This window comes from Phoenix dactylifera, chromosome 3 (assembly GCF_009389715.1).
Source record: "Phoenix dactylifera cultivar Barhee BC4 chromosome 3, palm_55x_up_171113_PBpolish2nd_filt_p, whole genome shotgun sequence".
Lineage (NCBI taxonomy): Eukaryota > Viridiplantae > Streptophyta > Magnoliopsida > Arecales > Arecaceae > Phoenix > Phoenix dactylifera.
Window position 1 is genome coordinate 19,263,676 of NC_052394.1, and position 14,970 is coordinate 19,278,645.

Here is a 14,970-nt window from a genome sequence, read left to right on the forward strand (position 1 = left end):
ATAATGTAATAGAAGGCGTGCATTGTAAACTTGCCTAATTGTTGTTTGTACTGCCGATAAAGTAGTATATTTAAAGTATTGTGACAATTAAATTTAGCATATAAAATGTTTATAATAATTTGAAAATTGATTTTCAGTGCTTGGGTTTAAAAGAAAAGAAAACCAATTGTGTCGTGATGCATTTAATATTATAGTATTATTATCATACTTCATGGTACTATTCAACATCATTCTTCATGTTCTTGTCCTTTTGTTGTGAAGAAGCTCTTGTTACTCCTGTTCAGTGATATTGACTGTGGTGGTTGTGAGCTATATCAGCATGGATGATTCTTGTACAATCCTCAGATCCTGATTGATGAGTATCTTTTGTACAAATTTGAGTTTCTAGTGTCTTCCAGGAAGAAATTTGATGCTGAGGTTGTCTTTCTGATTATTATATAGAAGGTGAGCCTGATTTTTTTTAGTTATGTTGCTAGCTAGGTCATCCAGGCACCGTTTAGATGCTGGTTGTATGATGGTTACCAGTCGAACAAGGGTTCAAAATGCTCCAGTTAATTTTATTTAGTAAGGGTGAAATAAAGTTAAATTACCAGCTCCCTCTCTTCTCTCTCGTTACTCCTACACTCTTTCCTCATCTTACTCATGAAATTTTAACCAAACAGTAAATAATCCTATGGTTGTCTGGTTAACGAGTGGTCACTAATGGTTTAATCTATTTTACCTTCCCACTTTAACCATTTCATGGCCAAACGTAGCCTGGGTGAACAATCTAAGGCTAAATGGGAACTTAAAGCACGTGGCCTTAAAAACAATAGTGGACCATGGAGTTACCAGACCTGATTAGTGAGGTTTGTTGCAACATTACCATTCATCGAATGTGTATGTCAGCTTCGATCGATCGCTATGTGCAGGTAGGTTTCATTTCAATGGGAAAAATGTTTGCAACATGTATAACATTTGCTGCCTTTGGAAAATGCTTGCAGAACTTGCCTGCATCAAAAGTTCCCAGCTTTTCCTATAATCTTCTCTATTTAGCTGCATCATTTTGAAGCGAGTTTGATGATTTGATCCGCCGGCTAGCAAAGATGGAGCCTGGGATACGCATGATATATGATCCATTTTCATGCCCATAGGATGCTCATTAGATTTCGTGGGACGCGTGCAACTCTCGTGGGTGCTGTCAAATCCTCAGTTAATCTCCTCAACTAATCTTCGGGTCCCACTGTTTTCGTTCCTATCTTCGGCTTTACTCTCCCCCTGTTGTCGTGCTCAACAGGCTATTACCACTATACCTTCCTAGCGACCTCAGCTTCTCCAGTCGGACACCCACGCTAGCTTGCGGCCATCGGCAAAGAAATCCATAGCTTTACGTTCTTCACTGCTGACTTTACTTGCCTTTCTACTGCAGCCTCTTAAAGTGCCTGACAATACCATCATTGTGCCAGCTGGGCCTAAGGTAGCTTCTTGGCACTTCTCTCCTTGTGGGAATGATGATGGTACTTCCAGTGTCCTCTCTCGAATCAACCACTAGTACTTTTGTTTTTTTTGGCTAAAGGACCACTAATACTTCAACTTTATCAGTTATGCCGAAGAACAGTGTGCAGCACAGCAATGAGGCGGTACTTGTAATAGGGCTTTGCCTGCGACAGCTGTGCAGCGGGAAAATAGTGTTCGGTGGATGCTACTGAGGCAGGACTTTAAATTTTATGGTTAAATGCAGCTAGGGCCGTTGGGAATTGAATGAATGCAGAAGGTATTATCCACTGTGCAGAAGCCTCGAATAAGTGATAAGCATAGAATGGAGTTTGCAAGAAAAAAAATTATACCAATGAGTCTCCCCGTGGGCCAATCAGAACACATTCTAAATGGAGTTCTATGGGAAAGAGGCCAGATGATTGGTCGCGGTGCACGACTTATATGGTATAGGCATTGTAGGATATTATTGGAGAAAAATGGATCACCCTGAAACACGTAAACGCATTAACAGCACGTGACTGGAGGCGCCCGGCCTCGAGCCGTCCGACCTGTAGGCGCCCGATCTGGAGGCGCCCGATCTGGAGGCGTCCAGCCTGGGCACCCGACCTCAGCATTCTTGACCTCGGAAGCCTGACCTTACTATTTGCCCGCTGCGGTCACATCCTTCTGCAGCTCACCCGGGGACCATGCCCTGCTACCGCCGTCAACAGTTAATGCGTATGGCCTCCACAGATCTTCGGTTCACTCAACAATTAATGCGCATGCTATCTACGGATCTCAGGTCCTCCATGGCAACTAGTTGACCCATTCGGCTACGTCCGATCACTCACGATGACTCATTGACTCCAGCCTGATCTCCCATGGCAATGCATTAACTCACACGATCGTGCTCAATTATGACGGTAACTCGTTTGCCTCGTCACATCATAGGTAATCCCGTACTCCTCTATAAAAGGAAACCCCCCCCTCTTAGAGGGGGCTGGACTCTGAAAACTTCAGGGGATAATCTCTCTCCGCTTACACATTAGCCCCTCCCGACTTAAGCATCGGAGGGCCGACGCCGGAAACCCCGGCCACCGGCTTTTTGCAAGTCCTTCGGAGGACGTAACCCGCCGACAGACCGCCATCCGCCATCTCTTGTCGGAACTCCCTCCTTCTCGGCTAAGTGGTCGCCCCCGGGTCCAATTTGCAGCAACATGTATAATTTCTCGTTGACAAGAGAGTATAGCTCAAGTACCATACAGAAAAATAACAGTAGGATTTGATTCGATCCGGAAAACGTGAAAGGGGGATCAATTTTAACAGATAGGGATGACATTACGGCTGAGGGAACTATTTTTGTGACCGAGAAAATAAAACAGAAGGATTCCAGTGCAGTCGAATATCATGCGAGTATCATCAAGTTGGAAAGTGGACGTAAGTGGTTAATCCGTGTCATGTCGGCAGAAGCTTTCGTCATGCCAGACCGCGTCATGACCCGCTCATCACCCATTGATTTCAAAGTCCAAAGTCATTAAGTCTGTCGCATCCGCGTTCTAGAAACCCCGGAACGGAACAGAATTTTCCACATAAAAAACAGAAACAAAATAGTGAATACCGTGAATTCGTCAACAGCCTCGTCTAAAACAGCTTGCGTAGGAGCTTCTCTGTGGGTGCCTGCTCTCCGTGTGACTTGCTCCATACATGGCATTGCATCCGATCATGTCTGCCGCCATGACAAGAAGAGAATAATCCTTGTCATGTACTAGTATAATTCAGGTCATGAGATCAGTGCGTTCATTCACCATCTGACAACCTAAGTTATAGGAAATTCTTAGAATCTGACTATATAGTAAATTTTGATAACCTCCAAAATAGTGGGAATGAAATATTCCTTCCCTTTTTTTTTTTTGTAATCAATTAATTATGGACCTGAGTTATGCAGCGAATAAAAATTTGGTACGTAGTCATGCTGTAAGGATTTCTTATAGAAAGTTGCAGGAAAGCTTGCACTCCAATATGATCTTTATCTTGAACAGGGTGGAGGGGTTTGGTTGTGCCATTAAGCACCAATCCATCAATCACATCTCATGCTTGTAGGGGTTTGGCGGTGACATTAAGCACCAATCCATCAATCACATCTCATGCCTCTAGGGGTTTGGGTGTGCCATTAGCCACCAATCCTGTTTTTTCGTTTGATGGACCACGGTCTATACACCGATAGAGATGTTGATGATGCTCGTTGTCCTCCTAAAAGTAAGTAAGAATAAAAAGGATTGAAGATAAAGAATTATAACTACATGGGAACAACCTGGCCGATGGTCCACCCAACTCATTCAATATTGGATCCAGACATTTCTAATAATGTAGCCTGGTTGTTGAAAATGATGCACTCAATTATATCAGTCCGTACCCCGAGAAGATGGATCACCATCACTATAAATCACTGATGAAGAGAGAATTGCCTGAAAATTTTACCCATAAAGAGAGATCGCAACGTAGTTTGTATATTCAATTAATTAGTTAGTTTCAGACTGGAGAGTTGAAGGGCTTGGAAAGCAGTCGAAGATGTCTTGTTAGCCATGTACTCTTGGGACTTAGTCTTTGATCATTAGGCCTTGTGTTCTCATTCCATTAATAGATAAAATAGGGGGTGGGGGTTTCCCAACATTTTTGCTAAGAAAAAAAAAAGAAAAATAGAAAAAAATTTGTGGTGAACACCCCCCCCCCCCCCCCCTCCTCAACTTGGACATGTCCTAGCAAAAATGTTTCAAACCAACCCTTCAAGTTTCCAAATTTATCCAAAAATATTTCTCCAGTTTCTGAACTAGCTGACAAACTTAGCTTGCCGTTGCAAATGACCAAAGCACTCTCATCCTTTTTAGACATCTATGAATGTCTTCTCACTTTGCAGATGAATGAAGGAGTTCGAAGTGCTTTGAGATCTATGCTATGGGTGATCTTTAGCTAGATGTTATATATTAAGGATGTTTTGAGATTTATGCAGTGGGTGATCCTTAACTATGGGTCATAAAATAAGAATGCTTTGAGATCTATGCAGACTGATGACTAAAGTAGTCCGAAGTGCTTTGAGATTTGCGTGATAAGTGATCCTTAATTATGGATCATATTAAGGATGCTTTGAGATCTATGCAGGTGGATGAATGAAAGGGTTTGGAGTGCTTTAAGATCTGCATGGTGGATGATTTTTAACTATGGGTTCTATATTAAGCATGCTTTGAGATCTATGCATGCATATAAATGAAACAGTTCGGAGTGCTTTGAGATGTATGCGGTAGGTGATCCTTAACTCAGGATTCTTTGAGATTTGTGCAGGTGGATGAATGAAGGGGTTTGGAGTGCTTTGAGATCTGTCTATATGGATGGCCCTTAACTATGGGCTATATACAAAGGATGTTTTGAGATCGGTTTCATACGAAAGATCCTTTGAGACTCCGCCCTATTTAATACATATCAATGATATATTTTTGTCCAACAACCACTTTATGCTATCATGTGATAGTCACGTGTGCTATTTTGTTAATGGAGATGAATGGAAGGGTCATTTTGGGATAATTTAAAAATTTATGAAATTTTTTAAAGTTAGGAGGATGGGTCCTAAATTTATGAAACTTTTTAAAGTTAAGAGGATGTCTTCAGGGCACATCCAAAGTTCAGGTGCCATTATAATTTTTCCAAAAAAATATCCCTGATGTGGAAGTAAGTCTTGTTTGCTCTCACCATGGGTGACCTCATCTTCACTATTGACTTGCTAAAGACGAATAAAGAGATGGTCCAGCCCACTGTAGAAGCCTACAACTTTGAAGGCTGACCCGTGGTCACCTCGGGCACGGAGGGACGTTATCCATCGGTAGAGAGAAGAGCCATTAGGTTTTAATAGAAAATCTCACCCTAATAATAAGGTAAATTTGGCTAGGTTGTTCTGCTCTTAGCATTCCAAAAGTATTGTTATAGTTTGAAACCAAGAACCTCCTATAACTATGGTTCCATCAGTACTACATCGGCGTATCAACCAAAATTTTCTTTAATTTTTTTTTTCTTGCCCAGCTAAGCAGCCCGAGAAAGGGGGGGTTAAATTGGATTTTTCAAAACTTTAACTGATAATATAGCAATACTAAAAGCTTGATAGACAAATCTTTGAGCAGTAATTAAGCACTTAGGTAAATAAGAAAGAAATTAAATCAAGGCAAACACAAGAAGTTTATAGTGGTTCGGTGCTAACTCTACACTTACATCTACTCTCTAAGACCTGAGAATTTTACTATAATCTATATCTTAGATTACATCCCAGTTATTTTCTGGGTTCACAAACAAAATCCTTGCTGATTATATTTCGGATTCACAATCAACCTGGTTGATTTTCTAGGCCAATCAACCAAAACCTACTCCGAGCCAATCCTAAGTTCAACACAATCTAATTACAGATTTGGATGGACCTTTTTCTCATATTTCAAATTTAAAACTCGTTACAATCAAGCAGTAGAAAGAATTAAAGCACAATGAGCATTGCTCTAAAATAAATACAAAAATAGTAAGTGGAAAAAGACTGTGTTGGTTGACTTGAATGCACTTGAAGGTGCTTCTCCAACTCTCTGAGATTGAGAATGTGATCTTCAGCTCCTAATAAAAGCTCTAAAATGATGTCTAAGCCAAGATGGACCAATGTCTCAATTTGTTTTGAAATGTGCCATCCATCAGGAGAGATAGTATTGTATAAAATTCTGCCTATCCTGAAAGAGTATTCCATTTGCAAATTGATATGGTTTACTAAATCCAAATTTTAAACTATATATGAATTACTGATAAAAGTCAAAATTCACCGAAAATATTATTCTAAAAATTAAACCAAGGTTTTAATAGCAACAATTTTTTTCCTGGTGTAATAGATCTCAACAAAATTGCTATATACCATTATGATGGCCATAAGGCATGCCCTTTCTCCTATCCTTTATATGCGGAATTATTTAATATTAAAATAATAATCATTATGATAGCCATGATGATGGTGTTACAACAGAAAGATTGTGGGCAACAACAGAAAAATAGTGTTGTTATTGTCGAAATCATTGTTCACTCAGTAAGAATTTATTTTACATATTATGCACCAAAGGGAAAGTTGAAAAGATTGCTTTCAAAAAAGGGAAAAGATTAAGCACGAAATTTTTTGGTCTCACCATAGACCCTCAACTTTGAGTAGCCTGACACCAAAGGGAGGCCGCTTGCAATCAAATTAAAAAAAAAAAAAAAAAAAATGACAAGGTAAATATTGCTAAGTAACAACGAAAGAGGCCGTCCAAGTCCATTTGGTCAAAGACGTATGCATCTAACACTTCCCATAAGCTGGAATGAAGGGAATATGACGACACTTCAAGCATTCAAAGAGATGGGCGGTTGTTGATGCTTATTTACTTGAGCTACCACAAAGTATAAGAAGTGGTCCAATCTTGAAGAGTTGAGTGTTTACTTGGACATTTGCCGGGATCTATGATCTTTAGCTTAATCCTATAGCCACCAAGCAATAGCTGAAGTTCCAAGAAGTGCTTAATGATCAGTTTATGATGACTAATATTTTTATATAAAAAAAGAAGTTTCTGATGTGGAAATAAGACTTTGTTGCTCTCACGGTGGGTGACCTCATCCTCATCCTCACTGTTGGCCGTTGGGTCGCTGAAACCTCCATCGCCGACGCAAAAAAGAGGAATGGTCGCAGCCCGTCGCAGAAGCCAACAAATTCCATGGCCCCGTCCGCGGTCACTTCGGAGAGACGTTATCCGCGGCTGGAGGAGGGAAGAGCGACGCGAAGGTTTGAACAGACTGGGCCACTAAAACGTACATCAAGAAATTAATACTACCGTCCGTCGTGTAATGTGACGTCTGATCATGATGGCCCTCCCCGTGTTGCTCGTGTCTTCGACCCATACGCGTCCATTTGTTCCTGATAGGGCCCCACCTAAATTGTTTGTCGTAGGGCTTTCCGTTGGAATTTTCGTGATATACTCTTTGCCTTTCCCACCAAGAGAGATGGGAGGGAGAGCTGTTACTCCCTCAAGATAATACTGGATTATGTTGGAAACTTTTTTTAGGATGCCTTCTTTGGTAGATAAATATTATAAAAAATTGATCTATTTTTTCATTGACCGAGTCTTTTGATAGGTAAGCAGGTAGTATTTACTCATAAAAAAATTTTTTTTTTTGCTGTATTATATTATCTATATTATATTATATATAATATATATTATCTACAATGTATAATATAAGATATTATTGTTTTTATTATAATAATTTGTTATAATATAATATATCATCGTTATTATAATATAATATAATATTTATATAATAAAAGGGTATTATGGTAATACAAAAGAATATGGGTAACAGATTCCGGAGTTATTTTTCAATGCATAAAAGAATATGCATAAATTATTTTTCTATATAAATGTTGCTATAGATTTTTAGATAAGTTTTCTTAACCTCCAAAGAACATGCGCTTAAAGAAAATTTGGAGTTCCTCTGTACCCTGAATGTGAACATGTTGATAAGACAAGGAGATCATAAGCTTTCTTCATATCGTTTGAAATGGTTCATTCTACATTTAGTTTAGAGTGATTTTATCGGCTATCGATAAGTAAACACAAGAGCACAAAAATGATAAAATTATGCACAATTTGATTCCAATGGAGATGGTGAAATTGCCATGTATTGAGGCAAGAATTGTACATGGTCCGGTGGTTATACCCCTCTACCTAGCGGGCAGAAATCGAGTTTCAAGTCTTGAGCGGTATTATGCCCCTCTATCTCTACCTCAAAAATAAAAAAAGAAAAAAAAAACATAATCAATGTCATCATATTTTTTAATTATTAACTTTTAATTTTGTCTTCATTCTTATTTTTCCCCATACTATAACTCTAATAAGTTTCTTACACTTTTCAGGGCACAACCTAGCTATTAATCATTTAGCCCCACAACGTCCCAATAATAAATTTCTTACCGAGTTCCAAAATATATTATGGTGGAGTTCGACTTCCACCATAATAATTAAAAGTTGATCACTTTACATAGATACAAAAAATAATTAAAAAATCAACTTGATCACCCTCATACGACAATTCCAACATAAAAGTTGATTTAGGATAATTAAAGATCTGTTTGGCACCATTGTTGTTTTTCTATTTTTGTTGTTCTGCAAATTAGTGAGATTTTACATGGATATTATAGCATTTGTAGAAAGTTTCTGCCACCTATTTTTCTTGTTATCATTCTTTTTTTAAAGCATAAAATTTTTGCTCCCAGAAAGTATAAAGATTTTATAAACAATTTCAAGAAACAAAGGGATCTCATCGTACACATTATTCAGTCTATATTATTTTCTTCTTGGATTTCGGCAAAAAAACAAAAACAAAAAACAAGAGCAATACCAAATGGGACTTAAGTTGCCTGATTTGCTAGCATGCTCTCTTAATTAACTATTCTACCACTAGACTACTGGTGCGTTGGTATCTTAATTAACAGTCTAATCTTCAACCCCTTTTGTAAGAAAGAGCGACGCTTTGCTGCAATTAAATTGCACGGCCTTCTTAAGATGCTTTGCATCTACTTGTGTCCCTAATCATCTTTCGCACTAGTGTGTCCATGAAATCAAGGAGCCATGCAACCAGGTATTGGCAGCTTGTTCCCCACCAAAATTCAAAAGGTTAGGAGTTTTGTAGAAAATTCAATATCGATGTCCTCATCAAAATTTGAAAGCTTAAAAGCATATGAGAGATTGCTATCCTAGATTGTGTGGCCTATTTTCTATGGATCTTTTTTCAAAGAAGAGAAATCTAAAACAAGAAATAGCAACAATAGTAGCAGTTGGAGAGCGACCACTATGGCCCTATTTGGAAGAATTGTTGGCAGTAAAGCTTCTGAAAGTAGAGCAGTTGGAAGTAAAGCTTTCTGAAGTAGAGCTTTTATCAAAAGTTGTTTACTATTTGGTAACTACATTTCTAAAGTGCTATGACACTTTAACATGTATTTGGTAAACAAACTTAAAAAGTACTTTTGTATGACAAAATTATCATAAAAAATATTGCATAGTATTATATAATAGAGCATAATAAAATATAACAAATATTAATACATAAATATATGATATAGTATAATATTACTGTAATGTAATATAATATTATTATAATATAGTAATATAACATTGTATACTAGAGCATAATAATTTAATATGATATCAAATTATTTAACATAACATATCAATGTATTACAATATAATGTAATATAATATTATATTTATAGTATAATACAATAATAAAAGTAGAAAATATTATAATTATTAGCATACATTAATTTTCCATAATACAATATAATATTAAATTATTTAACATAACATTTTAATGTATTATGATATAATGTAATATAATATTATATTTGTAGTATAATACAATAATAAAGATATAAAATACTATAATTATTAGTGTAAATTAATTTTTCATAATATAATATAATATTAAATTATTTAACATAACATTAATGTATTATGATATAATGCAATATAATATTATATAGTATAATACAATAATAAAGGTATAAAATAAGAATAGGAAACAAGAATACCTTTTCTTGCATGGAACAGAGTCTGATCCACGGCTAGGGTTCTTTATTAGGGTTCCAGTAGATTTTTAAGTTTATAAAGGGACGAAGTATGTAATTATTATATTTTATTATGGGTAATTTGGTAAAAAATAGCTTTCCCACAAAGCTCAAAACAATTTTTTCGGAAAGCTCCAAAATGGAGTTTCTTCCAATAAGCTATTTTCAGCTTTCTGAAAAAGCTAAAACAGCTTTCTGAAATTTTTACCAAATACTATTTTTCATCTGTAGCCACATTATAGGCCAGTTTAGGAAAGTTTTGGGAGGGCCAAAAAGTACTCCTAAAATGTACTTTTTCGCTTACTTTTTGGCCCTCCAAAAATATACTTTTCCCTCCTTCAAAAACTTTCCTAAATTGGCCCATATCTATGTGGCTACACCAAAGTCACCTCCCCCAAGTTCTCAAAGATTGGCCACTCCCAATTCCTCGCAAGAGTGGGGTCCTTCTCCCCTCCGGCCGACTTCACCTCGCTCTCTAATTAACTCCTTCCGTCGCGTCCGGAGTCTTGGAGGTTGACTGACACCTGAAGGTTTGGGTGGGTATTAAATGTTAAGATATATACTCGCGGTGTAAAAACGAGAAGTTTCTCCGGAGAATAGAGAAGCAGAACCGGTCGAACAATAGCTACAGGAGGACTAAGCTCGGGTCCCACAACCAGGAAACGACTTCAACTAATAAACTCGAACACCTTTGAATATATATAGAGACGAGGAGACTGCAGAGGCTATCTCACATCTTCTAACATAGGAGAACGCCAGAGAGACCACTCCAGTTTGCTGCGACGACTCCAATTAATTCATCGAGATGAAGCAGCAGATGGAGCCGAGTTCCACATCCGAGCTGTTGGCATGCGACCAGGAGGCGGCAATCAGGGAGATCAATCGAGGCCATGAGCTCATGACTCAACTCCGAGCCCTCCTTATGCCGTTGCTTCCGGCCGGTGTCTGGTCGGAGCTGGCCGGGGACCTCTTTGAGGAGATACTGAAGTGTTCCACCGCAGCTCTCTCCGGGCTTCGCAACGGTGGGTGTGGAATGTCAGCTGCCTCTGACTCCGATGATGACCGGAGAAACAAAGTGTTTGATGGGAAGAGGAAGAGCACCGAAGAGAGAGAAAAGCCTGATGGTCGTAAAAGAAGGTTAGCCAGATATTCTAACCTCATCTCTTTCTTGATTATCCAGCCGATTTTCTGCTAAGAATTTTAGCTCAGAGTCACAAAATTTAATCTGCTAGCTTTTTTCTTGTCATTACTGCCGCTGTTGTTGTGGGGATAGCCAACCTTACTTCAAAATAGCCAATTTTCTTACTTCTCCTCCTCCTCTTTCCCTCCTTTTCTTTTTCCCTTTTTTTCAAGCAAAGGAGGCAAAGAGCTATAGTTACATCAACCAAGAATTCCATCCTATGGTTCAAATCACCATTAACCATCAACAAGTTTAGGAAAAGCCATCAGGCAACATCTGCATCTTCTTGGGAGGTGTGTGATGAGGTGTGCTTCGATTAACAAGGATTCTCTATGACCTATCTGTACCCTTTTTGTTTGGGTAGATTATCAGCTGCTATCCCTTGTACACTTCATACTGAAAGCTTTATCTCTTAAAATATGCTTTTAACCTTCTAAAAAAAGTAGATTTATCTTTTTTTGGGATACCTCAAGAGAAGGTATATCATTACGTACTGTTATTTATTTATTTATTTTTAGTACAAGCATTAAACCTTTGATTGTTATATAAAAAATAACCTTCCATTTCGTTTTACTGCAGGAGGCAACTTAACTCGTGGTCCATTGTTACTTCTGTCCCACATTATGATGGCCATCAATGGAGGAAGTATGGGCAGAAGCAGATTAATAATGCCAAATACCCAAGGTACTTCAGTTACCTATTGACCCAAATTCCAAGAAAAACAAAACTTATTCACACAAAATAACAATTCAAAATTAAAAAGGAAACATTCCTATAGACCATCGACCTCAAAATCACTACTTTTAAGAGAAGACAATATAGGATTCCTGCGATACAAACTGATCAACTGTTCCTCTACTATGAAACAGGAGCTACTACAGATGCACTAATTCTAAGGACCAAGGGTGCCCAGCAACTAAGACTGTGCAGCAGGAGGACCGCGATTCTGATCCACCCAAGTTCAGTGTTACTTACAGCATGCAGCACACCTGCAAGGATGTGGATATCAATTCCCCTTTCGTTATGGATTCTGCACCAAGAAACACTTCACTTCTTGGCTGTGAATCCGTTTCCTTGTGCTACCAGCCCTCTCCATCCTTTCTTTTCACTGAGAACCAGAGCCAAGGTAACAGCCTGTTGATCGGCGGTAAATTGCCGACAGATGAGCTACTTTCTGGACTTCTTGAACCTGCAACACCCATTGGCACACCTACTTCGGTAGATGAGATATCAAACATTTTCTCGCCATTTTATGCTGATTGGGAGATGATGATGGATGCAGTCGATTTAACTGAGGCTAAAACATATGAGAAGGGAAGTTTCTTTTGAATCTCCGTGCTGGTTGAGATAGGTTTCTTAAGGACTGGACCTGTAGCTCTTGGGATAGGGATATAAAGTTGACGAAGCGAGGCCTCTTTGGAGCGCCATGCTCCTGGAGAAGATGTATTTCATGGGCTAGGAGATGGATGTATACATATTATAAGTTACTGATTTTTTTCCTCTCTTTCTGTTTTTTTTGAAAAAAACAAAGTTTGAGAAGCTCCTTAGATGTAGAGGATGTGCAACTGTAACATGTAAAATTTTATGTACGGTTCTGGCAATCTAATTATCTTTTCAGTCAAGCTTGTGGCATAAAATTGTCCTTTTTTTTTTTTTAACCTCGCACTTGTCTCATATGCGGGGCTAGATACAGCGGGAATGGGACTCACGTGTGGCAAAGACTATTGAAGTCATCCTCGAATAGACTTCTTGTATGTGGGCCTACCTATTTAATTTAGTGTTCACATGGAAAGATACCATTTTGCCAGGAAATTTGATGGACGACTTGGCAGTTGAGCAAGAATTTTACCATCATCATGTCATCATTGTTTTAAGAAAATGATTTTTTTTTTTTTTTTAGTTGGGTAACTTGGGTTGGGCCGGGTGGTAATTATTCAATTCAATACAATCTACAGATATTAGACTAGGTTCTTCGAAAGATTTCATTATTTATTAGCTTCAGAATTCAAAGGGAGCCTTGGAAAAGATAGGAGATTTATTGGTAATTTTATTTGGGAAATCTTTTTGTTTGAGATTTTTGCCTTGAGCTAAGATTTTTCATCTTGCTATTGACCCAGCTGCATATGAAATAATGTAGCTAGCTCCTTTTTTTTTTTTGAAAGAAAATCCAGCACGTTTTATCAGGATTCCCTAGAGATTGTTACTTGATATTTCCTAGAATTTTCTTTTCCTGAATCATTTTTTTTCTTAAGAAATCTATGTAGATCGATTCTAGAATATGTAATAACCGTAGCATGACATCAACCACTTAATCGTTGAAGAATGTAATTCCATGGGATAAAGCCCCTCCTCCCTCTTGCTGGCCCTTGGGACAAAGTCCTCCCCTTCTTTCTCTTTTCTTCTCTCTTAGGCGTGGACACTTTCCCCGATTCTGCTTCCATTCCTTCTCCTCTTTATATTTTCCCTCCCCTCGCTCTCTTATTTTTAATGTTCGAAGCAAGGCAAGGTACAGACATACCCCGATCTTCTCCGGTGGGGCAGAAAGAAAACTTGTGAAGCGAAGCTGTTTAGTTCTCTGATGGTTTACTATGATCTGATGGCAAGACATGTTATTATCTGAATTTTGAAAGTTGAATTTCAAAATTCGAATGATATTTAAATGTTTGCATGGAGGAGGTCTTAAATTTTGAATTTTGAATTTTGAATGTTATTTTCGATGTTTGGATGGAAGTAGAGAGGTTTTTTTCTCATTTTTTTGGTACTCTTTTCTCTTTTGTATTTTTTCTTATCTTAATAAAATATAGGGTGGATCCTCCCTCCCTTTGCCACCACCAATCTAGAAAAGCAAAACCTAAAAACCTTGTGGCTAGGGAAAGAAACCAAGAAAGAGAGAATAGGCAAGGGATGACTTACATTAGGTAACCAAGTTTGTCACTCAAAACCAAAGCCACCATGTTAGCAAAATAATCCTCCTGCAGCTTTGTCTAAAACTGTTCTAGAAACCTAGCAATATTACTAGCAAATAGGGATGCATAATAGGGTGATAAGGTCTACCGTACTAAAGGAATAAACTAGATTTGGTGTACATATTCTTTGAAAATAATTGGGAATAGGGTGGAAAACTAGAGGAGGTATAAAATAGCTAAACCAATTCTATCTTCATCCCATGTGTAAAATTGGCTTTCTTAGAGTTGAATAGATTAATAAAATTAACAATCTGCTCTAACCTAGCATAATAATTTTTGATATTAGACAAAACAAAGCAAATGAGTTGGACTACATACTTATTGCTAAATCTTTGCTAATGGAATGAGTTAGTGATCATTTGATTCTATGAAGGAACCTAGTGAACCTGTGGACATCTACCCCTATCATGACATGTATAGATTTCTCCCAGTAAAAAAGAGTGCTTATAAAATCTTTATGAAGATAAAAAGTATTGGGATAGAAGAAGATAAATGAGGAATAAGATGAGAAGGTGAAAGTGTAAAATTCACCACAATTAATTCAACATGGTATAAATCTCAGTTAATCAAAAGAATACCTAACAACCTTTTTGCTCAAAAAAAAAATACTAGTGCTCAGGAACTTATAATCTGTGAAAACATTTTAAGTTCAAACCTAAAAGGTGGGATTCCTATGATATCTCTCACAAGAATTTGAGAATACAAAT

The 14,970-nt window shown here is 37.7% G+C and overlaps 1 protein-coding gene across 1 annotated transcript; it reads left to right on the forward strand.

The window, feature by feature from the left end:
- The first annotated feature begins 10,855 nt into the window (after positions 1-10,855).
- LOC103706248 (WRKY DNA-binding transcription factor 70) lies at positions 10,856-12,919 on the forward strand. The gene is made up of 3 exons (XM_008790302.3): positions 10,856-11,254; positions 11,877-11,981; positions 12,167-12,919. Exons 1-3 carry the CDS (start codon positions 10,923-10,925, stop codon positions 12,624-12,626), a joined length of 897 nt encoding a protein of 298 aa, XP_008788524.2. The 5' UTR covers positions 10,856-10,922; the 3' UTR covers positions 12,627-12,919.
- The last annotated feature ends 2,051 nt before the right edge of the window (positions 12,920-14,970 follow it).

Coding starts and splice junctions, on each gene's coding strand:
- LOC103706248 (XM_008790302.3), top strand. CDS start 10,923: ATGAAGCAGCAGATGGAGCCGAGTTCCACATCCGAGCTGTTGGCATGC. Junction 11,255..11,876: donor CCTGATGGTCGTAAAAGAAG/GTTAGCCAGATA, acceptor GTTTTACTGCAG/GAGGCAACTTAACTCGTGGT. Junction 11,982..12,166: donor AATAATGCCAAATACCCAAG/GTACTTCAGTTA, acceptor ACTATGAAACAG/GAGCTACTACAGATGCACTA.